General features: G+C 47.6%; 10 protein-coding genes across 10 annotated transcripts; 6 read left to right on the top strand and 4 right to left on the bottom strand.

Annotated features, from left to right (window-relative positions):
• Window positions 1-103: 103 nt before the first annotated feature.
• Window positions 104-1,453, top strand: EDB93DRAFT_1109486 (uncharacterized protein; the record flags this gene model as incomplete). The annotated part of the gene is made up of 7 exons (XM_041447978.1): window positions 104-250; window positions 340-464; window positions 613-712; window positions 826-833; window positions 896-908; window positions 1,108-1,237; window positions 1,293-1,453. Coding segments are annotated over 7 exons (684 nt in total), but the record flags the coding sequence as incomplete, so codon positions are not given.
• Window positions 1,454-4,046: 2,593 nt separating this feature from the next.
• EDB93DRAFT_1187563 (ChaC-like protein) lies at window positions 4,047-5,742 on the top strand. The gene is made up of 13 exons (XM_041450844.1): window positions 4,047-4,185; window positions 4,250-4,274; window positions 4,331-4,401; window positions 4,476-4,535; window positions 4,594-4,624; window positions 4,683-4,736; window positions 4,803-4,816; window positions 4,873-4,944; window positions 4,999-5,004; window positions 5,054-5,087; window positions 5,140-5,210; window positions 5,262-5,339; window positions 5,397-5,742. The coding sequence occupies exons 1-13, from the start codon at window positions 4,129-4,131 to the stop codon at window positions 5,439-5,441; spliced, it is 618 nt and encodes a 205-aa protein (XP_041300890.1). The 5' UTR covers window positions 4,047-4,128; the 3' UTR covers window positions 5,442-5,742.
• Window positions 5,743-6,207: 465 nt separating this feature from the next.
• On the bottom strand, window positions 6,208-8,374 carry EDB93DRAFT_1109484 (uncharacterized protein; the record flags this gene model as incomplete). The annotated part of the gene is made up of 16 exons (XM_041447977.1): window positions 6,208-6,373; window positions 6,429-6,559; window positions 6,580-6,590; window positions 6,644-6,726; window positions 6,775-6,881; window positions 6,935-7,016; window positions 7,071-7,126; window positions 7,184-7,389; window positions 7,447-7,522; window positions 7,588-7,664; window positions 7,721-7,766; window positions 7,840-7,878; window positions 7,929-7,949; window positions 8,001-8,041; window positions 8,096-8,190; window positions 8,244-8,374. The coding sequence occupies 16 exons, from the start codon at window positions 8,372-8,374 to the stop codon at window positions 6,208-6,210; spliced, it is 1,368 nt and encodes a 455-aa protein (XP_041300889.1).
• Window positions 8,375-8,831: 457 nt separating this feature from the next.
• Window positions 8,832-10,641, top strand: EDB93DRAFT_1235414 (S-adenosyl-L-methionine-dependent methyltransferase; the record flags this gene model as incomplete). Its single annotated transcript, XM_041451352.1, has 6 exons — window positions 8,832-9,087; window positions 9,148-9,365; window positions 9,416-9,485; window positions 9,534-9,745; window positions 9,791-9,855; window positions 9,903-10,641. The coding sequence occupies 6 exons, from the start codon at window positions 8,832-8,834 to the stop codon at window positions 10,639-10,641; spliced, it is 1,560 nt and encodes a 519-aa protein (XP_041300888.1).
• Window positions 10,642-11,564: 923 nt separating this feature from the next.
• On the top strand, window positions 11,565-13,003 carry EDB93DRAFT_1243762 (aminotransferase; the record flags this gene model as incomplete). Its single annotated transcript, XM_041452186.1, has 6 exons — window positions 11,565-11,645; window positions 11,699-11,773; window positions 11,829-12,065; window positions 12,120-12,243; window positions 12,295-12,588; window positions 12,639-13,003. 6 exons carry the CDS (start codon window positions 11,565-11,567, stop codon window positions 13,001-13,003), a joined length of 1,176 nt encoding a protein of 391 aa, XP_041300887.1.
• A 1,992-nt stretch (window positions 13,004-14,995) lies between these two features.
• On the top strand, window positions 14,996-17,046 carry EDB93DRAFT_1243761 (MFS general substrate transporter; the record flags this gene model as incomplete). The annotated part of the gene is made up of 10 exons (XM_041452185.1): window positions 14,996-15,124; window positions 15,180-15,246; window positions 15,300-15,433; window positions 15,488-15,594; window positions 15,641-16,155; window positions 16,223-16,336; window positions 16,389-16,480; window positions 16,534-16,631; window positions 16,715-16,847; window positions 16,900-17,046. 10 exons carry the CDS (start codon window positions 14,996-14,998, stop codon window positions 17,044-17,046), a joined length of 1,536 nt encoding a protein of 511 aa, XP_041300886.1.
• Window positions 17,047-18,792: 1,746 nt separating this feature from the next.
• Window positions 18,793-19,410, bottom strand: EDB93DRAFT_1096786 (uncharacterized protein; the record flags this gene model as incomplete). The annotated part of the gene is made up of 1 exon (XM_041446818.1): window positions 18,793-19,410. A coding segment is annotated over one exon (618 nt), but the record flags the coding sequence as incomplete, so codon positions are not given.
• A 762-nt stretch (window positions 19,411-20,172) lies between these two features.
• EDB93DRAFT_1096811 (uncharacterized protein) lies at window positions 20,173-21,504 on the bottom strand (the record flags this gene model as incomplete). Its single annotated transcript, XM_041446820.1, has 2 exons — window positions 20,173-20,753; window positions 20,787-21,504. Coding segments are annotated over 2 exons (1,299 nt in total), but the record flags the coding sequence as incomplete, so codon positions are not given.
• Window positions 21,505-23,949: 2,445 nt separating this feature from the next.
• Window positions 23,950-25,105, bottom strand: EDB93DRAFT_1096785 (uncharacterized protein; the record flags this gene model as incomplete). Its single annotated transcript, XM_041446817.1, has 2 exons — window positions 23,950-24,317; window positions 24,370-25,105. 2 exons carry the CDS (start codon window positions 25,103-25,105, stop codon window positions 23,950-23,952), a joined length of 1,104 nt encoding a protein of 367 aa, XP_041300883.1.
• Window positions 25,106-26,001: 896 nt separating this feature from the next.
• On the top strand, window positions 26,002-27,163 carry EDB93DRAFT_1070444 (uncharacterized protein; the record flags this gene model as incomplete). Its single annotated transcript, XM_041444958.1, has 6 exons — window positions 26,002-26,083; window positions 26,139-26,394; window positions 26,449-26,485; window positions 26,543-26,621; window positions 26,672-26,991; window positions 27,041-27,163. Coding segments are annotated over 6 exons (897 nt in total), but the record flags the coding sequence as incomplete, so codon positions are not given.
• Between the last annotated feature and the right edge of the window lie 521 nt (window positions 27,164-27,684).

Genomic DNA, 27,684 nt, shown 5'->3' with positions numbered 1-27,684 from the left:
ACTTGCTCTGTATGAGCCAGAACTTCCACCAGCGTAAGGCCTGTCGCCTTAGAAGGAGACGCTTCTGGGCTGCAGGGGTGAATGACCTTTTGCAGTGGATCAGCATGATAAGTGGCTCAAGTTCGGTCTTGGGTTGCACACTGGCATCGAGCCTTTCTCTGGTCGGATCATGTGGATCTGGGTCTGGCACTCTAACCAAAATCCCCAGCTTATCCTGAGTTACTATCTTAACACGCTTGAGGCACTGGCCGTAAGTATTTCTCATGTCATATCACTCACAGTACCTACTTAGTTTGACCCATGTTCTAGATATGCCAATGGTGACTCAAAGCAATCCAGGATCAGAAAATTACGGGATGCAAATGCTCATACAATGCTGCGACAGTGGCACATCCATCTTTGCATGGCACCCTCCAGCATCGCTGGATGCAAAGCAAAAAGAATGTCATGCCAGAAATTGCATGGTCTCAACTGTGCCGCTGATTCACACCAGGATTTGAGAGTCTTCTAGAGCATGGTGTCAATTCTGGCTGGTATGATTCTAATAATATCTTCAAGTGTGCGCTACTTTTTATGCTTGGTCTGAGTGCTGGATATGACATTGGCCTGCAGGATGGTCTTCCATTGGATTTTTATACCATGGCTTCAGCAGGAGCTGGATGCATATCAGGATTGTGTTCACAACACTGCAAAACAACATGACTGCAACAAAGTAGGTGTATTTACTCCCATCATTATCTTCGAGTCAGCTCATGCGCCATCCAGATTCTTCCTCATGGAGTACCTAATCTCATCTATGATTCATCTGAGGACTTGGGGCCTTAGATTTCAAGGTATGTACTCGTGTTGAATTTACTGTTGGTAGTATTCTAATTGTGGCCCTACCATATTATAGATCAAAATTGAATGTGAGGCCCTAGATCATGTCCAAAATATTTACATCAAGCCCTCTCATTGCATGTTTGATCTAGTTCCAGAGGCTTTTGGCAGGTGCATCCAATGCTGCTATGATGAGCTTGGTCACCCAGTGGTCACATGGCAATCAGCTTGGAACATCTATCTACTTCTACTATGCACATTGCAGATGGCTGATGAACTACGCACCAGATTCAGCTGCTGGATGATGATGAAGATGATGAGATTTTGTACCACTTTAATGACTATCAAGATTTACCTTCTCACAAGGAGCCCAATGGCACCTATTACATGGGTGGTGTGGGTGGAGGATTAGGCCTTGGTTCGTTGTCTCTAATTCTGACAGGGTAAAATTTGTTGACTCAGACATTTGCCAGATACTGAACACCTTCATCAGCTAGACAGTCTGACAGACAATGACGAGCCCAACATCACACTGGGAATTGACGAAGACTTAGTGGGTCTTGATCATGCTGGTTTGGTGGTTTGGGAGTTCTCGGACTGTGAAAGTGAGGACGAAATGGTGAATGAGTGGTGATTTTTTCTTGTCATGTACATATAGTAATCTTGGAATTCATTAAACAAGGCGAGACGGAGGAACGTTCATCGCAGAGAAATTATTATTACTCAGAGCCAACTAATATCGGCGGTGTACGAAGTCCTACTGCCTATTATGGATGCGTGACGAGCGCGCACGTCCAGCTTTCCATATTGCCCAGCATAAGATGGCATCGGGAAATCACGAGATGACTTTTTACCCACTTATATGCAATAGCTTAGTGCAACTATTGGTAATTATTGGGTAATTATCAAAGTTAATTTTAGTCAAGTTAACACGGGAGATTTTCCTTGATGCGGCATGTCACACCTACGTAGGCTGAACGTTCGCGTTCTTACAGTAGTAGTAAGTATTACTGCTCACCCTTACCACCAGCTGTTGTGCTGAATCTTGCGAGTCCTTATGTACATGATCAAGAAGAGCTTTAGAGGATCGTTTTTCAGGTCTGGAATCCACGTTTGGAATAGGCTCTCTTTGTCATTACTACAGAACACTCGCTCAAATACTCGATCTCTCATCCCATTCTTCACTCATCACGAAATTGCAACCTAGGACAAACAGACATAGATATCCTATGCCGTGCAGGTAAGTCATGTGGCTGAGCGCTGAATCCTGGTAGCACAGTGACGTGCTTATACTCACGTTTTCAAATACGCACTCCATGGTGTCGTAGCAGCAATCAGATGTTACTCTGCAATATGTTATGCTACATTCTTCGGATGCTCTGACAAGCATAGATGCTGACAAAGAATAACGATGGCAAGCCAGGAAGAGCGCATCTTGCGTACGAGGTGATATGGAATGTTTTGAGGAGGATTTCTCTGATAATGGGAGAACACTATAAGACGACGGCCAGTTTTTATATCTTGCGTTTAAATTTCCGGTCTCTTGTTCCGATCTCATTATTTTAACCTGCAGTGACTTTGCCCTGCCACTGGCTGCCAGGTGTCATTTCGTCACCATTTGAGGTTCAAACACATCTAATGATATTAAGGTTATAGCTAGTTTCCGGTGCGCCCGGCTGCTCTCACAAATCATTGTTCCGACATCAATGATAAATGATGTTAAGGAATGTGAAATTTCCTATTGTTTGTCCTCGTCATCACCACAGACACTCGCTCGAATATCCGGTCTCCATCCCGATCTCGCACTCATCACGAACCCGCAATTTGCCTAGTGACGCTGTTACGTCAACGAGGTTGAGCTAATCCCTCAACTTCTCAACCTCGGTCGATGTGCGTCATCACGATTATGGTTTGAATTGGTAGCGAGCGTGCCGTTCGAGCTGCCGGCTCAATTTTCAACTTAGACGAGCAGACTAGAACAACTCTTGTAGCCTATGGCGTGCAGGTGAGTAACGCATTTTCTGTGCGAGGTGATGGGGAATCTTCTGAGGGGGATCCCGACTCATATTTCTGAGGATGGAACACTATAGCCTATAATATCCTGCGTATAGCCCTTCTCCATAACGATTTTATTTGGCCCTTTTATTTCGTGACAGTTCGTGCAAAAGCTTCCGAGATAAAATGCAAATAAAATGAACAAGCACGTTCGGCACGCACATAGCGGTGCTTGAAATCGGCTAAGTAAGCGAGGCGCAGGGGTTTAAAATTGTGCTCACCGGTGCAGGCGTCGTGGAAACAGGTTCACGCCACCATGGCAGATAGTTCCCCGCAGGGCATAACGTCTCTCGAAGCACTTTCCATTATCTTACCGGCGATGCAGAGACAACCGGATGACCAATTATTTACAGCAACAATGGCACTGCAAGCACTCGACGCGAAACAACGAGGCTGTCATCATGCTTACGAAATAAAATGGCCATATAAAATCGTTATTGAGTAGGGCTATTGATTCGTGGTTACTTGAACTTGCAGTGACCCTGCCAGCGCATAGCGCTACCATGGTTCGATCCGTTTGTTTGGGTCAGTTCTCCATCACTCCTTAGATCAGTCTGAACCCATGTTGTCAATTGTCTTTTCCGAGTCGGCTCCAAAACATTTTCCTTCATCTAGTGCATTAGGAAGGTGTGTCGCGCTCACCGTTTGAAATTCCACAAGAGCCTCTTTGCCGGCTGTCCCCTACAGATTCACAACGCGGTCTGCAATATTTAAGACAGGGTTGAATGTCGTGCGGATAGGTTGTCGTCCAAGCAGGTGTGATAAGAACCGCTGCAGCTGGGGCTAGAGCTTAACAATGACCCGCTATGCTATGCAGGTGTTAGTTGACCCAGCGGCGTTGTGTTTAATCTATACCCCAGAGTCCGTCATTCAGGAGCGCTTCATCATGCGTTCAAGTTTGTCAAGGACATCAAGGATAGCCTGAGATTGTGAGAATGGTTCTTCAATTACAAGAGTACGGTATTGTCACGCTGCCAACACAATAAATATTGGCACACTATGTAGAATGAATTCGTTTTTCTTACACTGTATGTAGCAGTCTGAATCGCCTTAAGTGTTCTTGAACACTACTCGTATTTATCGCTTAACACGGTAAGCCGGTTGCTTACGTATACCTGAGTTCCCATATTAATTATTGGATAATCAATGAACATTTCACTGGCCCTTTTGGCCCAATTTTGGCCTAAACGATCCATTAGCGTAACCGTCAAGGGGCGACAGTTTTGACTACTTACATCAACTCGCAGGTCTTTCATGGGGTCTCTCAATGCTCCATTCGTGGTCTTTGGATACGGCTCACTGATATTCAAAGTGAGGACAGACAGCCACGAAAGGTGTTACTAACTAATCAGTGCGATCACTGGTGGTATCATAGCCCCCACCACATGTCCAATCTCAGAGTAAGCGATCAATCCATTTCGCTTAGAAAATACGTTATGAATCTGGCTTTCTGTAGCCTCCGGATTCCTCAAAGGCTACATAAGGCGGTTCGCTCAGAAATCGCACGATCATCGTGGCACACCCGAGGTGTGTCCTGGCATTCATCAATCATCATACACTTCAGCGGAACTCCTGACATAGTATTGATCGTAAAATCGCAGAATCCAGGGCGTGTGGTGACTCTTATTCACAAGGAGGATTGGGATCGTTTTTCCCAGTCTGTGAGTCTGTCTCTTCAAGCTTATCCTCTAGGATATCCGCAAACACACTAGACACTAGGATGCATTTCCGGATGAAGATATCGTTTGGGGCGAGGGCTTTTCATCCGATGAAGATTCTCTTCTTGCTGATAATATCCCTCTCCACAGGCATAGCGTACACGATTGACCCGGAATATGAAGCAGAAGTTAGGGATTACTTGGGTGAGTCCAATATCACCCATGATGGTTCCGTCATAGTTCGTATTGACACTTGAGGTGCCCGGAAAGATTACAGAGAAAAGGTATGTCGCCCAACAGAACTGGGTATCCGACCATCCAAGGTAGCATAATGGACCAGGACGGATACACAATGGAAACGCTGCATGTCTACACCCTAGAGAATGGGATAGAGAAAATTGCAATTCAGGATGTATGTAATACACTTTACTTGTTTCACCTACCTGTCGTTGATCCCTTGACTCAGGCTTTTGTACGTGTTGTGTTTCTAATCGAGTTGTGCCGATCTCACGAGGAGCAAGTGTTATGTCGGTCGGCCAGATAACCCGTCATTCAGTGAGCATCCTACTTTCCTCTCTTGAATTCAATCTACTAACGATGAGATCAGTTGGTTCAGAACCATTAGAGGACTTGGCACAGCGGATATGGGCCTCCGAGGGTCCCTCTGGACAGAATAAGGTTCGTAAAGCTTTTTCTATCTCAGAACAAATTTGAGACTATCTCCCACAGGAATATCTGTATCGTTTGGCGGAATCAGTTCATCAGCTTGCACCAGCATCATATGACTCGCACCTGTTTGCTCTTGAGGTAAGTCCGCGGGCGATTATCTGAACAGGTGAGCCATTGTTGATGTTTTCTTTGAAGAAACGACTACGAGAGCTCGACAAAACGGCAATTGACGAACAGTAGTCGGCCATTTTGTTGCTGGATATCACTAACTTGAGCGTGATGCGACTCATTTATCTACATACATACCTCAGATATATACTGGAATACAGCACATATATCCTACTCTATCGTTTTGTACCATAGCGATGAGTTGGCTTCAGTGATCGGTTTTGCATACAGACACGGAAACGGCACCCTCAGTCAGTCACCAGTAACCTTCTGAGAATAAGTTCTATAGTCTTGTTCACGCGGGTTAATGTCAACAATATCATAGGGTTGAATCTATAGTAGTTCATAATGGAGACATTCTGTGCCATCATCCCCCTCTGATTGCGCCATCTATCCGGAGCGGCTTCGCCGAGAGTGACATCTTTAGTAGCACTCGGAGTCCACACGTCCCCTGAATACCCCGCTGCGCAGCTTTGAAGTACCAGTTCAACAGACCAGCACATACTGATAAAACTATCCCAAGATACATTACTTAAGCTTTTGCAACTTGTTTCTAACAAGAAATAGTTCTTTAGAATAATAAATTTTCGAACTCAACACTGGATCTATTTCATGAGAGCAGAGGGCGGGATAGACACAGCTATCATCCCGCGAATGTGCGTGCCTATTTTGAAAAGGAAAAGACGAATACTCGATCGATTGAATACAAGATATAATTTTACGATACAATGAAGCAAGCGACGAGTTAAGATACCGAAAACAAAGAGATTCGTCCGATAGCTACAACAAAGTCCGACAGCATACGATAGCGTACGCCCTGTGAATGAGGTTGTAAACATCATATTTTGGGGGACGGGCTGAGTATCGCGCCGTAGCGAGGATTCGGATAATTGGTCTCGGAAAGTGGAGTGGATGGTAGGAGAGGTGTCTCGCGCAACAGGGGTATCCGGTCGGAAGACGTCACTCGCGTTAAACTTCGCTCTCGCCCCTCTCGCTCCACAATCCTTAAAATATGACATATTAACAACAGGTGTGAGAAAGTTAGAAGGGAATACGAACCCTCGCATTATAGTAGCCGTAGTCATTCGCTTCGCACGTTTTTTACTCTGATTATCCTCGTATCGATCTGTTTCATCCACGATTTCTTCTGATATGATTTCCTGCAAAACTTTGTTAACTTTGGATATAAACTGGTCCAAGTCAGACGCACCTCAATGATGTCTTAAACATGAATGTCAGTAAGTAAGGGAACAGAGCTGTCTTGGAAAACACACCTTCGAGTGTGATCACTCCAATTCCACCGCCTGCAGTGCCAGGTGTCCGACTAATCAGTAGTAAGTGGGCGCGTCCCGTTTGACTGCAACACATTCATCAGAGCTGCAGAAGTTCAAGTGAAGGTTCTTACAAGTAATCCAGCGCCTGGAAACAATTTATACTTGGATGTGCTTCGGGAAGAATCGAAAGCTTGAAATCCGAGACTGGGAGAGCGCGCGCGGGGTCGTATACCAACAGCTGAGAAACAACCTCAACGTTTAGGCAGACTGACGCGTAACATCGAAAGTTACCTTTTTGATGAGCAGAAGCCCTTGGAATGATAGTGGATTCCCGGGTTCATGTATAGGAAAGCGTGAGTAGCCACTTGCGAGACTGAGTGAGCTGTTAGTCAAACTAACATCAGAAAACTGGAACTGTGATGTTTACATTGCGTCTACTGTGTTGTGATCAAGGATGGTGTCTGAGCTCAGCGTTACGACGTCCTACCGTCCCGAGACATATGAGTGACATACTCCCATATTTCCAATGCAAACACTTACCTTGATGGGTGTCATGATTGTCTCCACATTCTTCGTATTGAGCTCCAGCACGCCATTCAATATGCTGATCTCGTCATCCCGTAGCGGTTCCTCTCCCGTGCGATGGAACTGCAGAAAAGATTTGAGCTCAGCCTTCTTGTACGTATGACCCTCATTCTGGCCTAGAACGTAATCGAGGAGCTTCGCAGTAGGGTATGCGATGGGAGCTATGTTCCATCCGGAGTTATTATGACTTCAACGCGATGTATGTCAGCACCACTTACCAAACAAATACATCAGGCAGAGCACGAAAGGCGCACATCGTGCGCCAATTGCGAGGCCATATCTGACGCTAACAGCCTGTGGAATAACTCTGCAGAAAATGATGAGGTCGACTGGATACTTCTACTTTGTGTGTCACGTACTCTCTGCGGAAGAGAAGAACATGTCGTCTGCTCAGCAAGTCCAACTCCGAGAGGGGCGAGAACATACCCAAAAATGACTATGATCAAAAAATTAGCGGACGATGAACTCACGGGCACATATAAGAGATCATACCTATCGCTGTGGTAGAAATTACGACAGCCGCAATGCCTCCACCAATCTATGTAGCGCGAATAGGATTTATTAATCGGCGAGAATCGTATCAATCGATGTTCAAGAATTCTGCTACTTACGGCACCATCAAGAAAGATCGGCAAACTTTCGTTGATGACCTGTGGGTGTTAAGCTATTACAGACACGGGGACCTGAGATAGCCACTCACAACGTTGCCCAGAAGAAGTACCTATGATGAAGGATAAGATATTTGTGGGTGCACGCGCGCGTATCAACATACCACTAATACCCAATGCCGACCTCTCTGCATCAGTCTCAATACTGGTCGTGTACCAATTTCATCAACTCAGAAATGAGGGCTGCTTGGCAACGCACCTTTTTGCGCATTGCGTTTCTCCGTCAAGTCCTCTGATGACGTAGCCAGGACACGCAGGTGCAATTCATCCAGCCCCATCAGTCCGAGAGTTAATCTATGACAAGAGTTTGAACATGACACAAAAGGACATAGACTGCATAGGCTCACCCTGCAAATACACCTCCGGCAAGCACAAGAACAGCACTGATGGCAATCCTGCACCAGAAGGCAGTTGAATCCACTGGCTCTCCCTTAGGGGGCTCCACTGAGAGCAGCGAGCGGGCGAGAGTGATGATCATGGGCAGAAGAAACAACAAATCCAAGGAATTTTGAACGTAATAAAAGCAGAATAGAAGTCTTGGCAAAACCTACTATTTGATTCGATCCGAGGTGGCCGGTGATAAGTACTAAATGACGCGAGTTGGTGACGGGTTGGAGAAAGTAAAGCTTAGTCACGTGTGGATTTCCTAGTTCGGAACGTAATTAGTAGCAATTTTATTTGAGACTAGCGGGCTTGGTATGAGTGTTGTTACTCTTGCGAACACCACCCACACCATTGCAAGGCTTATAGCTCGTTCGCATCGCGTGCGTCCACCGCAAACCTATGCTCCTGGTCTACTTTGTAACGTTCGAACCAGTTTTTTTTGCCAGTCCAAGACACTATCAGGTGCAATGTCTACCCGTGTGAGATCACCGACAATCGATCCCGAGGTTCCTGCCCCATTGGAGAAAAAGATTCGATTGGAGGAGCATACCATGGATGAGTCAAAAGGAGATACGAGTGTCCAAGTAGTATCTGGGCCTTCCAAGAAAGTGTCGAAATCAGCGAAGAGGAAACAGAAGCGTGTCTTGCCAGAGCCTTACTCCTCAGAAGATGTCCTATGGCGTGACATAGTCGCACTGCTAGGAGATGATACAGTCGATCGTGCTCTGCAACACGGCACCGAGTGGGATTCGCCTTTTGATTTCCGTGAAGAGGTGGAGGTGGAGGTATCTGCATTATCTTCCAATGGTGCGGATAAGGACGTTCCCCGTCTGTCTATTGATTTTGACTAAGCCTTATATACACCAGGCGATGCGCTGGCACGTTCCCCTGCATCTTTTCCTCCTTGGGTAATCGTTGCACCATTTGCATTACCAGGGGAACGAATCCGTGTTCGAGTTTATCGCAGTTCGCGTCTACATTCATTTGCCGACCTTGTCGAAGTCCTATCACCGAACCTTGACCTGCGCGACGATGGCCGTGCGAAGTGTCGCTACTTTGGTCAATGTTCTGGTTGCCAGTATCAGGTTAGTTGCTTGATGATCATATCCGGGCGCTGACCATATGCAAATGTTAGATGCTTTCTTATGATACTCAACTCGGAATCAAGCGCAGCGTAGTCATCAAGGCTTATGAAAATTTCTCAAGTACACCTTTCCTTTTAATCTTTCTGATACCTTCACTCACGTGATCAGACCTTCCCAAGGAAACTATCCCAGAGGTACTTCCAACAATAGCCTCGCCACTTCAATACGGCTATCGTACAAAAATAACACCGCATTTTGAGGCCCCACCAAAAAAAGCACGCAAGGAAGCTGAAACTAGCTCGACCAATTCAACAGATAAGCCTACCTGGCTAAAAATCGGATTTAATGAAATCGGAAAGCGAACGGTGCTGGACATCGAGGTGACAATAATGAAATTTGTTTCGGTTTATACTTATCAGCTTCAGGAGTGTCCTATTGCAACTCCTGTGTTAAACGCAGCACTTGGACCTATACGGGAAGATATAATCAAGTATGTGAGCTGTATAGGAAACTCGACTACATCTGAATTTCTATCAGGAATATCTGGGGCTACAAAAAAGGTGTTTCGTTGCTTCTACGCGACTCCATCGAGCACCTGCCTTCCGATATATCATCTATCCCTAGTGCGGAGGACGAAAAACACATCTGTATTACGAACCACAAGGAAACTGTCCGTGAACGCGTGGATTCTACGTATTTCGAGTTTCCGGGACATTCATTCTTCCAAAACAACAATTCCGTGCTTGTTCCACTCACCTCATACGTAAAAGACGCGATCTTCCCTTCTTCGAAATCGTCCGGGCCCACGCATCTTGTGGATGCATACTGCGGTTCAGGTCTCTTCTCACTGATGCTTGCGCCACATTTCGACATCGTCGCAGGCATCGAGCTTTCCACCGAGTCAATCAAGTCGGCTACTGCGAATGCTGTTATTAACTGCCTCCCGGAAGGGAAATGCTCTTTTCTGGCGGGTGACGCTGCGAACATATTCTCGACAGTTTCGCACTTCCCCCCAGACAAAACGGCGTTGATCATAGATCCTCCACGCAAGGGCTCTGATGAAGCATTCATAGAACAATTGGTTCGCTTCGCATGTAGCACCGTGGTATATGTGAGCTGCAATGTGCATACACAAGCGCGTGATATAGGGATGATTATAGATCGCATGGAGCGAGAAGGGGGTGGGAGGAAATATGTCCTGGAGAGTTTGAGGGGTTTTGATCTATTCCCACAGACTGCGCATGTTGAGAGCGTAGCGGTGTTAAGGTTGGTTTAGCTTTTACCAACATCCGTACATAATTCCATCAGGTTGGCATCTTTGACCGGACAGTCTGGACTGATCATGACGCTTTTACGTCGCTAGTCTTTGTTATTACGTGCAGAAGGTGAACATCCTAATCAAGTACTATCAGGTGCTGATGCTCAAGCGTGATAATAGACCTTATCAGACTCATGACCAGACTCACTTCGAGACGAGGCTTCGTTTGACGTATCTTCGTCGTGCCAGCCGATTAAAATTTCCTCGCATCTTATCAATTGTGCGAACTTCAGGACCCCGGCTGCTCCACATAATACGCGTTCGCAGATAACTAGAGAAAGTAGCCGCAGAGTGCTTCTGGAGCGTGGAATTTGCGACTCGTTTGAGTGTGCCAAAACGCCATGTTTTGGGTGGTAGAAGATTTGCGCCTGCATCAAAAAGGTAATTTCCATAAGCCGTACCATGTTTCTAACATCATGATACCCACCCACCGGCGTATATAGACAAAACCGTCGTTCCCAGCGAGCATTTCTTGTAAACCAAATAAGCACTCGTGGGCTGTGTAATGATAACCGGTGCCACTTACGAGCGCGTCAACACTCATAGTTGCCTTTCAGACGTGGCACAAGCCGATAAGTCGCGTAATAGTTGGGCAGAAGAGTCTATCACAGGAGGACCTTCCGATTCACCAGCATGTCAACGTTCAGATTGGGCTTGTAGTTTTGCTGGCGTATAGTGTTTTGGGGAGTAGCGGGGGTCTTGTCTTGAGTCGTCGATGCATTTGGAAGCGTGCCGATCCGATCCGATCATACCAAGACCTTTGTGGTGACGTTGATCGAGTCATTCTTGTCGATATTTATTATTTTCCTAGTCATGTCCGTGTACTTATAAAAACATGGGTCGAACTGATTCCGCATATTTTCCCTTTGGTCACAATAGCTATGGGTAACAGAACCAGCATCGTATCAGGCCGGACGGCTGACTCTGCCAGTGCTGACCCAGCAAGCCCTGCTGCACTCGATGTAAGCGTCTCGCATGCTGAGCGTAGTCATGTATAACTCCAACATCGTTGCAGGCATCTAAGCTCAATATCACCCTCGCAAAGAAATTGAAGCCCCTGCAGCCCATCGAGACATTACGTTTCGGCCAGGTGAGCAAGTACCGCTGACAACCATATCCATGTCACTCTAATGATAATGTACCAGACGTTCGCGGACCACATGATCATTGCAACTTACGACCCTGAAATAGGGTGGTCCGCGCCTGAGGTCAAGCCATATGGGCCCATAACACTTGATCCTCAATGCTCGTGCTTCCAGTACGGCGGAAACGTCTTTGAGGGTATGAAGGCCTATCTTGGGCCTGATGGTAAGGCGCGCCTGTTCCGCCCAGATATGAACATGCGTCGAATGGAGAAGTCTTGTGCACGTCTCGCTCTTCCCGTGAGTATCATGATGTTTATGCAGAGTGTTTCTGACTTTGTTGTCCCGGTGCAGCCTATCGATGGAGATGTCATTTTAGAACTAATAAAGCGCCTGGTGAATATTGAAATGCGCTGGATACCCAAAGAATCGGGGTATAGTTTGTATATCCGTCCTACCGTCATCGCAACCCGCCCAGGTTCGTGGAATGAGCCAATGATGTACGCATATTCACCTGATTGCAATCTAGGTTTGGGAGTAACGGCATCTGACCATGCGATGCTTTACATTCTTGCATCACCGACTGGGCCATACTTTACGAAGCCTGTTTCTCTCCTTGCGGTCAGTGAAAATGTGCGGGCGTGGCCGGGTGGAACTGGAGGGCACAAAGTTGCTGGCAACTATTCGCCTAGCTTCCTACCTCAACGCACTGCTGCAGAGAAAGGCTACGACCAAATCCTTTGGCTGTTTGGTGATGACAGAAGAGTCACAGAGGCTGGAGCGATGAACTTTTTCGTTGTAGTCAAGAGGGATGACGATGACGGTGAGTTTTAATCGGACATTAACATATATAAATGAACTCATCGGTTGAAGGCGTGGACCTCATCACTGCTCCTCTGGACGGAACTATTCTACCTGGAGTCACTAGAGCATCGTGTCTTGCCCTTGCAAGCGATCCAGAATTCCACGAAGAAATCTCAGTGCGTATACACCCGCAAGAAATGATATATACCATGCATGACATCGCGAAATGGTCATCCGAGGGCAAACTGCTGGAAGCCTTAATCGTAGGCACGGCGGTCATTGTCGGACCTTGCAATAGAATTGGGTACGAGGGTAAGGACATTGTAATTCCTGGGGCTGGGACGGGCCCGGTTGGTACGGCACTCCGGAAAAAGATCCTTGATATCCAGGAGGGTAGAACAGAGTGGAAAGGATGGGGCGTCGTCTGCTCTTAGTTATGTACAACACGTGTACTTGCCTGCTGAAACGGGTAATAGCACATGCTAAATGCGGGATGTGGTCCGTGCGCAGACCAGTTGGGCTTTATAAACGTTTGGTTCGCATTTTATTTCTTCATCTCTTGTGCTCGGGCATGTACTGTCGCCAGTGAGGTCTTTACCGAGGCACAGTCTTTTGCTGATTGCAAATTACACATCCGAACCCGTCTGTTAGCTTCGGCTTTCAGCAATTTTTGCAAACCCCTTCGCTGTGATGCTCAGCGGAGCAGAGCGAATCTTCACAAGAATGCATAGAACATTTTATTTGGACATGACTCTTTGGATGTTTGATATTGTCCTACTTGTACTTATGTACCTTCGATTCCGTGACTAGTGTGGCTTTAATAACATGAATTTTACAAGAATCATACAGCGAATGGATATTCAAAGCGCAAGTGATCTTCCTAGCAGAGTAGGCAACGGGTGAGATGTTCAACTGGTATGAAGACCCACAAGACTAAGCGAGCAGATACTTGCGCACATTGTCAAAATATAAAATGTCCGTGAGGAGATGATCATGTTGAAGCTTGGTGAGGTTAGACCTCCATCGGTCAGGTCTAAGACAGCCCCGAATAGCGTCCAGACTTTGAACACGGGGCGTAACAAGCACTGCCTTCGAAGTGAGAACGACATCCACGTCCCTTACTGTATGCATGCTCCGCCTCAAATTGGCTTCAAGTCGACCTGTGCGTCCTTAGAAAGCTAACGCGGCACATGAAACTTGCAAGGTCGATAAATGAGATATATTCGAGTATTGGATGTCCTTGGGTTGCTGATACAGGTGGTATGTCAGGTGCATGATGTTGGAACTCCGACTGAACGAGACCGCTATCCATTTCCTGGCCTGGATATGATCATGTATCCTCCTTAGTCAAGTCCGAGTCAGCCGCGCAGAATCAACGTCAGTACAAATCCAATAATATGCATAGTGTGTACGCATCTTGGCAGGTCCATCTGCGACTAATTTTGTAGCCTTTCGCCGCCATACACCATTGCTGGCCAGTAGACTTACACCCTGATGATAGTCGCTGACTCACATCTCCGACAAGGGCCGAAGTCGTCTCTTCCTAGCCAGAAGGAATACAGTTCCTTCTGATAAATCTCTCAAAATTCGGCCCGGATCAGAGCACTGGTGAGAAAATTAGATTGTCTTACATGCCATTACATGACAATATACGCAGAGCATATCCTTTATTTTCATCGCTGTATTACGACGTAAAGGCCCTGCAATCAACGTAAACGACCCATCAGTTTTTTGACATCTGACATGTGATCTCGCCATATACTTGAGTCTTGTGCATACTTAGTAAGTTGATAACAGAATGTACGTCTTGCATGGACGGATAACAGGGTTGACCCATCACTTGGATGGTTTGCTCTTCCTGCAGAAATTCTAGATCATTGTGATCCTGAATGTCACGATAACCCTCGATAACTTAAGCTGGTCATTCGGGTGCCTTCCTCGCAGTGGCTATCTGACAGCCAGAACGAACACTAAATTCTATAGTCACGCCACTGGATCGGCCACGTTGTCCGACGCACTACAACTATGGTTGGGGATATTTTTGATCAACGGCACCAGCAAAATCATGTGCGCTTTTGTCGCCCGCTTCATTGTTGAACCAACTGTATAATCATGCGCTCTTATTCAATTAAGTTTCAGCTCTCGCACGGACAAACTTTCAAGCCATGGCGGAAAGCCAGAATACGACTCTGTCGCCTACGGGGGTCCAGAGTATTGAGATACGATTCTCGACGTCACTCTCGTACGTACTGATCCTTTTCTTTTACATACGCAGTCACTTGGTGCGCCTCATATAGATCTACCTTTGATTCTCCGTCTCAATCAGGGTATCGATTTCTTTCCCCTAAAATAACTCGCCTCAATCTTTTGATCCAAGACTGAGTCCTTTTCCCTTTCTCCCAGCCTCTCTTCATTTGAGACAGAGTATGGATTTTCATGATACAGACACCCAAACGCATGTTTCCAGTCCAAAATCGTTAAATGAACCTATCAAGCTTGATATAGAACATGCAGTGGTTGAGGACGATCCTCGAATATGGTCGAACATCAAGAAGGCGCGTCTTTCCCTCTTGATTTTGTAACTAGACGCTGATAAATGATATCACACAGAACGTTGTATTATTCATGATATCTGGAGCATCGGTGATTTCGGGTTTGTGCGTGAATATACAGAACCGTAAGATATTTACTTGATACCATTGCAATATCGGCTGAACAGCCGGGGGACAGCCGCCAATGCTCAAATTCAGCAGCAGCTGCACACCAGCAGCGGAGACATTAGCCTGAGCTTGTCTCTTTTCATTCTCGTTCAAGGTCAATTCCCTCTAATTTGGAGCGCAATTAGCGAGATAAAAGGCCGCAAGGTTTGGGTTTCTACGCGTCTTGAGGGTGTCACTTGTTAATATTTTCGAGCTCAGACGGTGTACCTTTTCTCCCTAGTGCTGTTTACACTTGGATCGGTAATTGTAGCCATATCCAGAACCATCGGTTTGATGATCGGCATGCGTATCTTGCAAAGCATAGGGTAAGGTAGTCCATGGATCCCTTAATTCCTTGCTCACATGGAGTAGGGCAAGCGCGGTTATCACCATCGGAGCAGCCACTCTGGCCGATATATACGAGCCCCACGAACGAGGAACAATGATGGGTGTCTACTATTCTGCACCTCTCCTCGGTCCCTCGTTGGGGCCGATTATCGGTGGCGCGCTCACACAAGGCCTCGGCTGGCGGGCGGTTTTCTGGTTTCTAGTCATTTTGGGAGGTATAATATTTTTGGCATTCCTTTTCTTGTTCAAAGATACCTTCCGGAACGAGAGGAGTATGACGTACCAGAATGTATTGAAGAGGAGGCTCCAAGAGCAACCGTCATCAGGAGCAAAGAACGACTTGCGGATTATTTCAGAGAAGGAATTACAAGTAAATGTCGAAGGCCAGACGAGTTCGAACGACATTGAAGCACAGCCGACGGTCATACCAGCATCAGCCATTAGAAATGCAAGGTTGTCCATCGCCGATGTCAACCCTTTCCCTCCGTACCTATCGATTATCAGCCGAAAGAACAACATTGCTATCTTGATAGCATCAGGTGAGTACTCTGAGTTGTTCTTACTGAAGTTGTGGTTTCGAAGAATTCTCAAGTCCCTTTGCGCCAGGTTTAATCTTTGCATTTAGCTTTAGCATTGCATATACATGCGCAAGAACATTGTCAATGCACTATGATTACGATGCTTTGAATACCGGACTCGTCTTACTTGCCTATGGTATTGGTAAGCGAATCACAAGCAAACTACGAGTACCTTCCTGACGCATCTATCTTAGGCTCTATAGCCGGCAGCATGTTAGGTGGACGTTGGTCTGATCGGACACTTGCTCGGCTAAAGGCCGCGAACGGAGGGATCAGCTTTCCAGAGGTGAGCCACTATTTTCGGCTCATTTTATTCACGTTTGACGTGAACCGGTGTAGATGCGCCTCGAGAGCACAAAAGTCGCCATGGCGGGGTTGCCTCTTTCCGTGATTGGATATGCCTGGGTGTGCCAAGAACGGGTCAACGTCGCCGCGATGTGTGCGATGCTCTTCCTCGCAGGATTTTTATCCATGCATGTTTCTTTCGTTTCACACTGTTTTTTGTTCTCATCTGCGATAGATGGATCTACGCGAGTACGCTGGCATACATCGTCGACGCGAACGCTGGTCGCTCATCGACGGCAGTAGCGACCAACGGTTCTTTCCGCGGTCTGTTTGCTTTTGTTGCTGCTGAGATTGCTGTTCCTCTACAAGTGAGTCGACGTCGTGATAGCTTGCGGAACATCGCATCTGAGGTTGGTTTAGGATAGTATTGGCGACGGTGGTTTGTATACGCTTTGGGCGGGGCTGATGGTCATTGTTGATTGTATTATCTTACTGGTGTTGTATAAAGGCAGGAAGTGGAGAGAGGCTAGTGTCGAGCGGGAGAATCAGAAGCTGGATGGCAAGTAGACAATCATCGTGGCTTCTGAAGTTCGATGGGCCACAGATGAGTATAGATGATAGTACTTCATCGTTTCAGTATAGAATTGACGGCGAATGAGCCTCGATTGATGTATATACAATGATCCTTAGGATGTCGCGGAGCTGATGACTGTCATCAAATTCAACTACCAGCGACAGACCCGAGTGTGTTCAAGTTCAATCGAACAACCTTTACTATGTCTGTCCACTGTTGGAATTGAACGGGCTTGGTCCAACTTTGATGTCAAACTTCTTAGAAGCCACCAGAGGACCGTGGAAGCTGCGACTGACATCAGAAACGGCAGCAATATCACTGAGCGCATAACTTAGTAAGTGCAATCAGGCACGGTCACAGACTGCGAACAGAACGAGGGAAAATCATACCTGCACCTCAATAACCACCAAGTAAGGCTCGCCGAAGCTTTCCGCAGCCATGCAAAACGTTTAAAATACCAGACCGCTCTGCAGTGTCTGAATCCTCTGGCTACAGCATTCAAGATGTTCCGAGGAGATGAAGGTAACGATTTGGAACCTATTCAGCGGTGCTATTGCTGAAGGATCTTGAAAGACTGAAAATGCCTGGTAAGTATGCTACAAAACTGAAAGCGAGGCTCAATGATTTTTCATGTACTGCACGATGAATCTTGCAACTAGGAACACCGACATTCAAATTATTCTGAAAAGCACAGGCGACATGAAAGAAAAAGATCAATGCGAGATAACAAGATAGCAAGACAAAACACCCAGTTCATAAAATCGACAATTTCAGACCCGGAACTAACTGTGACTAAGATGATCCTGCAGCTTCAATGAGACGTTCCTTTGTGCGTAGGTCAGGTGTTGAATACACGAAAATCATCGAGAATGGCACACCTGTGCAAGTTTCTGTCCTTCGGATAATACAAGGATGCAGGACCGCAAGCCCTTCAAGCACCACTGCCTTTCAAACCAGGAGAGGAGGCGACGATCCCAGAAGACCTTGAATGCACGGTTGAGCTTGTGGTCCGTTGGATCCAGAGCTCGCGAGAGATGGAAGATCCAGTTTTGGCATGCGTACTTCAGAGCGTGAGAAGATGATTGGCTTCGCTCTCGTGCTTCGTCGGCAAAAGTCATGAACGCGGTCATAGCATGCATAACCTCGATGTCTGGACAATCTTGTAGGGATGCAGGGGTGGAATGATCTTGAGGCCTTAGCGCAAGGAATACCGGAAACATCAAGAAATCTGGTAAGCTCTTGAACTCCCGGATTACTTGAAAAGCTGGTAAATGGAGTTGTGCAATAATCGCGCCCTCGCTCATTGTTTCCAGCGTGTTCAAGAAGTCTTCCATCGTCACCCAGACAGACGCCGCAGGGGTCAACTGCCATGCTTGTCCATGGAATGTCTTAAGCCACCCTCGTCCGCTGTCGGTCTGCAGCCACTCTCGTCCGCCCATGGTCTGCAGCCACTCTTGCCCACTCAAGGTCAGCAGCCACTCTTGCCCGCTCTTCGTCTGTAGCCGTTCTTGTCCATGTTCAGTTTGCAGTCCACCTGGGGTCTGCATCCACTCTCGACCAGCCGGAGTGTGCAGCCATTCTTGCCCTCCTGGGGTCAGGAGCCACTTTCGCCCATTCTGGGTCAGGAGCCACTCTTGCCCGTAAAAGGTGTACAGCCATGCATGACCAATTGGAGTCTGCAGGTTATTTAGGATCTGTAAGCAGTCGCAACCACTCAGGGTCTCCAGCCAATTCCTTCCGCTCAGTGTCCCCAGCCACTCCCTCCCGCTGTATGTCTCCAGCCACTCCCTCCCGCTGTATGTCTCCAGCCACTCCCTCCCGCTGGGCGTCTCCATCCACTCCCTCCCGCTAGGCGTCTCCAGCCACTCCCTCCCGCTGGGCGTCTCCAGCCACTCCCTCCCGCTGGGCGTCCCCATCCACTCCCTCCCGCTGGGCGTCCCTATCCACTCCCTCCCGCTAGGCGTCTCCAGCCACTCCCTCCCGCTGGGCGTCTCCAGCCACTCCCTCCCGCTGGGCGTCTCCAGCCGCTCCCTCCTGATGGGCGTCGTCAGCCACTTCCTCCCGATGGGTGTCTCCAGCCACTCCCTCCCGCTGGGTGTCTTCAGCCACTTCCATCCGCCCGGTGCCTCCAGCCACTTCCATCCGCCTGGTGTCTCCAGCCACTCCCATCCGCCTGGTGTCTCCAGCCACTTCCATCCGCCCCGTGTCTCCAGCCACTTCCACCCGCTCGGTGTCTTCAGCCACTGCCATCTGCCCGGTGTCTCCACCCACTCCTCCCTTCTCTGTGTCTCCACCCACTCCTCCCCTCCCTGTGTCTCTAGCCACTCCCTCCTGCTCGGTGACTCCCTCCACTTCATCCCGCTCACTGTCACTAGCCACTTCTTCCCACTAGGTGTCTCCATCCATTCTTGCCCCCTATCAGAATTCAGCCATTCTTGCCCACTTTCAGTGTCCAGCCACTCTTGCCCACTCTGGGTCTCCAGCCATTCTTGGCCACTCGAGGTCTGTTGCATCCATACTTGTCCAGTTGAGGTCAAAAGCCACTCTTCTCCGCGTCGGCTCCGCAGCCACTCTCCTCCAGACTGGGTATGTAGCCACTCTTCCCCAGTCTTGGTACGCAACCATTCTCGCCCAGTCTGTGTCTGCAGCCAGCCCTGCCCGCTGATGGTCTTCAGTGAGACTTTCTCACTCCAAGTCTCCAATGGCATATACTCGCCAGAGCTTCCAGCAACTTGTCGCCGTCTTTGAGCCCACAACCACCCTGGCCCACTCTGTAGCCATCCTCTCCCCCTCTCGGTCTGCAACCAAGTGTTTCCTGCGTGGGTTTGAAGCCAATCCACCGCGGCCCGGGTCTGGAGCCAGTCTTCCCCTTTCTGTGTCTGCAAATAGTTTTCCCCACTTTGGGTCTGGAGCCACGCATGTCCATCCAAAGTCCCCAGCCAGGACCGCAAACCCGACTCGTGAGCTCCCCGAAGCCATAACAGACCCATGAGAACCTGCAGCGGCTCTGGTGGCTCAACGATGAAAGCTAATGATTGTTGCAAGTTCCGGGGATTGCGGGGTTGCATAACCAGATTCTGCCTCTTCAATTCTAAGAGTGCATCCATGAATGCAGTACGTTTTGGAATGTCTTGGATCATCAAGCGGAAAGAGGAATAAGCGAGTAAGGAGTGTGGTGCGATGGGTTGTAATCCAGGGAGGCTGCAGTTTGAGGAGTCTGAAACATAGTCCCGAATGGAGGAGTGATGTATATTCACGGGCTGGTTGCTTTCGGCGGGAATATCCAGGAAAGATCGTAGCTGCACCAGTATGGTTGCAATATCATTGCCTTGACCAGGGCCAAGGAGCATTGACATCTGTGAGATCGGCAGAGGATCTGCGAGGGCAGCAACAATGGACAAGTGGTGGTATGCCCGGTTGGGGTCCGAACAGGTGGAGATGATACGGTTGTATAAGTCATATACTTCTGTCCCGGACAGCAGTTCATTCGTTAGCTCGAGCATGAGCTCAAGGCGATCCCGGGGGTCATTGTGTCCGTCGTCAACAAACTTCATCATTGTAGATGCCACGATGAAACGTCTGCCAGCTCGATTCGCCAGCCGCGCAAGTTCATCCGCAGTGGGCTGAGGGAAATCAGGATGGCGGCTTTGCAGCTCTGTGAAGGAATGCTGTAAGAATTTATAGATATCATTGTCAACATCTTCGCCGTCTAATGAAATGACGCCGGCGACACCCTCCCCAGAAATGTTCACTGGTATCTCGTATACTGGTGTGCGCGTCCCTTCTTTTCGAATGGCATTACGGATATGCTCCTCCAAGCGACTCGTGAGCAGAATGTGGATCACGGGAAGTTCAGGATCACTAAGAGCTTGTCCGAGGAGGGAGATGAGATCAGCGACGGTTTCAGGTTTGCATTCATCGAGGGCATCGATGACAAACACCGGAGGCGGACACTCGTGCAGCTTGAATCGCAGGTGCCAAAGAGGTTGGCGAAATAACGCCTTCATCTGGTCGCAAAGAGACTTTCTCGAGTCTAGAACCGCAGGATTGTCGATGATAGCTTTATTCACATCCTTCTTGACACTGGGAAAATTGCTCGCAAGCTGGTAAGCAAGGGTCGCAAAGAAATGGCCAGTCGTGCTGCGTTCCTTGCTATTGCGCGAGAAAAAGAAAGTGCCCGCAAGCCTTGTTCCGGTATCATTTTCTGTTATTTTCAGAGCTTTCATTCTCTCAGCTACAGTGAATGCCACGGCAGATTTTCCGACGCCTGCCGTGCCATGCAGCCAAATGATTTGACTCTTCTCTTGCTTGTCCAACAATCCGTCGATTAATTTGAGAAGGTCCACTCGGGTCCCTTCCAAACATTTCGCATGTGGCTGGCGTTCAGAGGAGTCATATTGAGCACCCAGGACGGCGACCTGGGACAGCTTTTCCCAAGTTCCTTCGGGCATTGCTAGAAAGCTCGCTAGAAACTGTCAGTTACATCAGAGAGCGCGATGTGATAAGGGAAGGAAATATTTACATCGATCACGGTCAAGCTTATGAACAGAGGTTAATGATAGAATATAACACGAAATAGGAGGATGAGTCGGGGAAGCACTAGTTCAGTTGGCGTCGTAATTAGAAATCGTGATCGCGATGGCTGATGGGGCGACATACGATGTTAACCGAGGAGTCGATACGTAAGCTGTAAATTCGTTTGAAGTCAAAAGAGTCTGAGGGGTGAAACAATTGAGCAACGAAAATCAATGCTTAGAAAGGATGATTGAGATAGAATGGACGATTGGTTACGATTCTCGATGGAACGTTGAATGCGGTCAAGTTAAAAGATGAACGGGCGCTTGTCTGGCTGCAGAGGCTGCACAGGAAGTTACGACGGCTGGTAAGTTACCAAAATGATTCGACTCCTGAGCGCTCGGTGTGCGAACAAAATATAACCTGGCGTCATGCATTCATGCTTGCAATGCGCGACCCCAATTCGATGATCGAGCAAAGTGTGGCCATGCTTTCTATCCAAATGATGCATCATACCCTGGGGCGTAAAACTCTATGCGCGCGTCATTCTTAAGAGTTGCCTGGTGCCGGAGCAACTTTGCATTTGCTAAAATATTTTTGTTCCATTACTCAAGCCTAGGATGCTTGAAATTTGAAGCGCGAAGATTTGCGTAGAACTTCAAGAAGCAGCTGAATTCGAGGTAAGAATAGCATTTGAGTTCAAGTTGTTGTCGCAGCACTTAAGCTCAAGCTTGGCTTGGATGACTGAGTTGGTTCCCACAGCTTCTAAGTTCTCACACCACATCTGAATGGCAGTGTAAATACGGCGGACGTGACCTTGCCTTGTGGGTCTGCGCTGTTCGTGGGCTCAACGATGGCATCAAGGTACTCGCGCAGTTCTGTACGCTACGCATTCAATCATTGACATGCAGCGCACATGCACGGTTCAAGAGGCAGTATGCCGACGACACCAATGATTGGAAAACATGCAATACATACAGTGTAAGCTATATGTTCCTTCCCTAATGGCAACCACTAACCAAACGTGTCTTAGCCATTGCAGATGCCATACTACCATAAGCTGATGTGGATACCTAGAACCCGAATGTCGTAGACTCGTAGGCACGCTCAACAGCCGGACAACATAGAAACCCTACCTCAAAGGTCTCTGTTGATACCGAGAAGTAATGTCTGAGGTGCGTTTACTGATGGAGGTGTTTACCAGTGTCTAGTTGTGACATCGGGGACCATGGAGTCAGGCTATTCCGACTATGTGTTCAATGTTCGTAAACGTCCTAAACCGATCATGGCCGAATTCACAGCAGGTCGAACTCTATGGCGAGGACTCAAGCGAAGGATGAAATCAAACTTCTGTTCAAAAATCCCTCTCTCGAGTCTCCATTATTCTTGCGTAGAAGCAACTTTCAGAGACAGTGAAGATAAGGCCGAGACTTTTTGGTTTCTTGGCAAGTACTTGAAGTTCGTATACAATCCTTTTCCCACCTCTCCTTCATTATCACCGCCGTCCCAGTCCCCGTCTTACACTATATCCTTCATCGCTGTCGACCCTCAGTCTCTTGTTCTCGTTGCTGTCACCCCATTATTGGTCCGCTGTTTCCGAATCTGTCAAAACCACTACGCGACTCTCGTTATCCTACAACAACCTTACCGCCACTCGTTTAATCTTTCGTTTTTTTCTCTCTCTCTCTCGTTCTCACTACTTCAACTTTGTCAGGCCCACCGCCACTCCCTTCTGCCTACGTTTTCACATCATTGTTCAGCATAGCCATACCCGAGGACTCCTGACAGTTCGCGAGTGTAACTACCTCATGCACACTCATTTTTAGCAGCAGATTCAGATACTCTGGTTTCCCCGCTTCAGGCACAACAGAACGCCTCAAAAAAGTCTTAGTTTCTAAGGTCTTGTGGCACTACGGGGAAGAGATCCGGAACAGCAGTCAATATGCGCGGTGATAACCCTAGACAAACCGGCGAGGAGCAACCGAAATAAAGCATGGATCAAGATAACTCCCGAATTATGGATACTGCTGGCAGTGATACGGTACTCTTATTCATGCGCTTTTACGAGAAATTCCACGTCAGGCATCCAATATGCAATTGCGAAAAAAAAATTATTCCGACTTAGATTTGCAGGTATCGCTTTCGAGACAGTGGGAAGAATTGTGACTTGCGTACTGCTCGAGATTTTCGATTACGTGTTGTGTTGACAGTGCACCAGTCATTCAGGTTTCCCTTGTTTTGGACTACAGGGTTGGGTTGGCTCCAGCAGTTTGAAGACGGCAAACAATGACCGGAGTGAGATAGAAATCAGATCCATACAAACGACTGGCGATACAACAGAGGACAGGTCAATAAAAAAAGACGACAAACTGGTGTTTGTTCTATGTTCCGAACACGCCGTCCACTAAATGCTCTCTCCACGCACTCCCCACACTGGATCCGGGAAATATGTCGCTCGATAGGACCTTGCGCTGGATAACGACGCTTGGAACGATGCTGAAAGCACGTAATCGGCCACTTTCGATAAGCCAACTGAAAGCTTGATCAAGAGCTCTGGAATACGCGAATGGCGGGTAGCGAAGATGCTGCAGAAGACGTCGAGCACCGGACAGAGAAAGTGCGTAAGCATGAGTACAACGTGGAGAGTAAGATGGGTGTATGTGTGACCGTGTTGACAGGTCATATAACGGAGACATGACCTGAGGCGATGGAAGTGCAGGATAGAAAGATTCGTTTGACCAGCAGTGACCTGAGGAATACGATATAGCATCAATCGGAGACAGATTGAAACCGGCGCTCACCCAGAAAAACCATGTCCCAGCCATGTGGGAGAGAGGGCCAGATGTGATGCATTCTTATTTCGATGTCCTTTTCCATATCGATATCGTCTTCCAAGAAAACGGCGACATCCTCGGGAGTGGTACTCACTCTATCAATGAATTGTCGAACGGCAGAGATATGGGAATACCAGCAAGAGATCTTTGGCGCAGTGAGGATCATCCAGTCCGGGAGGCTAGGGCTGAAAGACGGTACAGAGTGATCTTGAGTTGCGCACGTGACGTTCGGATGTTGCGAAACACCAAGAGAGGACAGGGTGGTATGTCGGCTATTTTGAGTGTCCGCAGAAGAGGTCCAGAGGTCGGATCCAGAAGCTCCAAAGTCCTCTGTGGAAGCAGCAATGGCGTTGACATCAGCGGGCCAACGGAAGACTGATCCCAAGTCGTTCCAGTGTTCTTTGGAGGGCCGCATCGAACGCTGAGAGACGATCCGCTCGAAAATATGACCGATAGTAACATCTGAAGGGTCGAGTGCATCAACAACCGTCCAATTGATGTCTTTGGATGTTTGCAAATGTTCCATTTGTTGTCGCCGGTCTTGTCGCCAAGGCAGAGATATGAGATACACGTGAGAGGCGATACCTAACTGTGTCGATGAGGGAGAGAAGGAACTTGTAGAGTTCTTGGTAGAACACGAAACCTCGCTATAATGTTCTTCTTTCCAAGGTACGCGAGGAGAATGGAAAAAGGGTGGTAACATCCTCGTCGCAAGCATCGACGACCATAAAACCAAAACAACGCCCATAATGAGGTATAGATATCTCGCAACGCCGGCTCGACACACGAAAAGGCTGGCAACCATGGTGGTATTGGGTAATGTGCAAAGCAATACTTTATTATGTAATACAACCCCTCCGGGTCATGATTACGTAAGTAATAACACCTATGTCCACGGTTTCAAATTTCAATTTCAACATTTAACCTCTTCAATCAAAAGCAGATCTGGACCTAGCCTAGAGCGTTCCAGAGCACTTTCGAATATCAAGGCGAAAGGTGGTAAAATGTCAGTTTCCCCGCTGTGTGGATCACAAGTCTCTCACACAAGCCTTGCTGAAGTAGGTATACCGGTAAATTGTAAGTTTGTAAGACTACATTTCATTCTGCAGTACCCAGTCTCATCGACAATCAATACATAGCACAGACTTTCCCGGGCACATAATAATATGCGAAAATGATTATACTTCGGGCTGGCTCCTAGAACTTCTCTCTGCTGTCACTTTGCCCTCCATCCTGCAAGTGGATGAGTCATAATTCAAGGTTGGATTTGACGGTGGCGTTTATAGTTGCGCAGCCTTGAAATTAACGATAACTTGAATATAGAATTAAGCAGGCTTCAGTACCATCTTAGTCCTACCGTGGGGTCCCAAATGTCAATTTTTGACGACTGTGTGAGTGACATCCCCAACGTTAAGTAACCTTCGTGTGGCTGCCACTTTTCGTGTCTCTAGCTTCCTTATATAACCTTTGCATCTTCCCTGCCCGTCACTTGCGACCGTTCAATCGTTGTCTTAACCATTTTCTCGTGGGTATAGCACAGACTGAGAGCTCGGATATCTGTTCCACCATAACCCTCTTTCGGTGACCCGTTTTGTAGTCATGTCATCTTACACCCCACAGACAAATCTCTCTCTTGAAAGATTTCGCCTCGATGGAATGATCTTATCGTGTGTGTTCTACGGTGTGTTTTCAGTCCATATGCGACGCTCCGGAAGTTGATTTATGTATCGCAATAGGCATATACTTCGTCCTCACAGTGCAAGCCTGGAATGCTCTCATGCAACGGCCTCGACATGGGGAAAAAATTGCAGATCATCGTTGCGCACTTCTTTTCTACGTTTTTATCACGTTCGTATTGGCGACGATAAGCTTTGGTCTGAACGTAAGGTATACGGAGATGATCTGGATTGATCTTCGTGATGCGCCTGGTGGTCCTTCCGCGTTAATCGAGAACTACATGAGTTATCGTATCAACTTTATAGCGCTTGTCGGGTAAGTGTCCTCGTCCATCCACCTCCGGGTTTCTAGTATTGACGCCCCGTCTAGTGGTCACCTCCAGGAGTGGTTTATGCAACTTCTGCTTGTGAGCCGACTGTTTCCCCAGATCGTCCAATACAAGCCTGATGCTTGAAATTCTTAGCTCCATCGATGTTTTGTGATCTGGGACTGGTCAAAAAGGGTGGTGGTCCCGATGATCTCACTTTATGTCACCATGATTGGTGCAGTCTATCATTCACCGAGCGACACCAATCACTGACATCTTGAGCAGCATTCTCCATCATCGTCATGGTTGAGGCGAGCACTGGCGCCAAATTTTACAACATCATCATCGAGCTCGCCTACCTCTGTGTCGAAGTAGGGCTCACTGTTATCTATACCATTCTCGTAACAAATCGCTTGTTCGCCATGCGAGGGCGTATGAGGGAGATCATACCCCAATATGATTCAAGCACATACAATACCATTGCCCTCATGGTTGTCGAGTCCGCAGGATTATACACTATCTTCGCTATTGCTTTTATAGTCGCCTTTGGTATGCATTTAATCGGTCTCACCAGTCTATGTTTCCTGGCTATTTGCAAAATACAGGTAAGCAAACAAATCTGGGTTTATGTGTCTATGATACTAGTTATTTCAGGGCATTGCCCAATTGTTCATCATCATTCGTGTTGCACAGGGGCGGGCAGTTTCAAATCAGTGGTCGAGACCAACTACCGCGATGCCTACTACATCCCTAGCATTCGCAGGGAATGTATCTCACTTAACGGAGGGGACCGGCAACGAGCGAATAGGGAAGTCAGAGCATACCGTCGTTCAGTTGTATGCTGATTCAGAGAGGGCGACGGAAATTACTGTGTCTGCAGTATCATCCCCCTCTATGCATGTGCATGTGTAATATAGCCAGCAGATATGGCATACTATATATGGTCTCATCTTGGTCATGCTTGTCATTCCTTCTCCATGATACGCTCAATTCTTCTCCGAGATTAGTACATACATATGATATTTGTACAGTTAGCCTGGTTCGATTTACGAATACCGGGTGGATGGTGGACAGTTGGTAACGGACATATCCTTTGACTCAATCCAACAAGATCAAACAACCATCATTTACCGACGGAGTATCGGCATCTGCTACATCAGCAAAAGTCCAAAAGGTAAATATCGTAAGCTAACTTTGCCCCGAACGCGAGACACCAAAAAATTCTTCGTGTTTCGACTGTGAAGAGACGTTAATGCGAAAGTGCCGCCAACCATTAATGTACATAGACTTATTCCCAC

The sequence above is a fragment of the Suillus bovinus genome (assembly GCF_016758785.1).
Source record: "Suillus bovinus strain UH-Sbo-P2 chromosome Unknown EDB93scaffold_168, whole genome shotgun sequence".
Taxonomy (NCBI): domain Eukaryota; kingdom Fungi; phylum Basidiomycota; class Agaricomycetes; order Boletales; family Suillaceae; genus Suillus; species Suillus bovinus.
Note: the sequence above shows the minus strand (reverse complement) of the source record. Positions and strands in the feature narration are given on the sequence as shown.

Excerpts from the sequence above, each read along its gene's own strand:
- EDB93DRAFT_1187563 (XM_041450844.1), top strand. The coding sequence starts at position 4,129 with ATGGGGTCTCTCAATGCTCCATTCGTGGTCTTTGGATACGGCTCACTG. Across the intron at positions 5,088-5,139 it reads GCCAGATAACCCGTCATTCA|TTGGTTCAGAACCATTAGAG; the intron begins GTGAGCATCCTA and ends CGATGAGATCAG. Across the intron at positions 5,211-5,261 it reads GTCCCTCTGGACAGAATAAG|GAATATCTGTATCGTTTGGC; the intron begins GTTCGTAAAGCT and ends TATCTCCCACAG.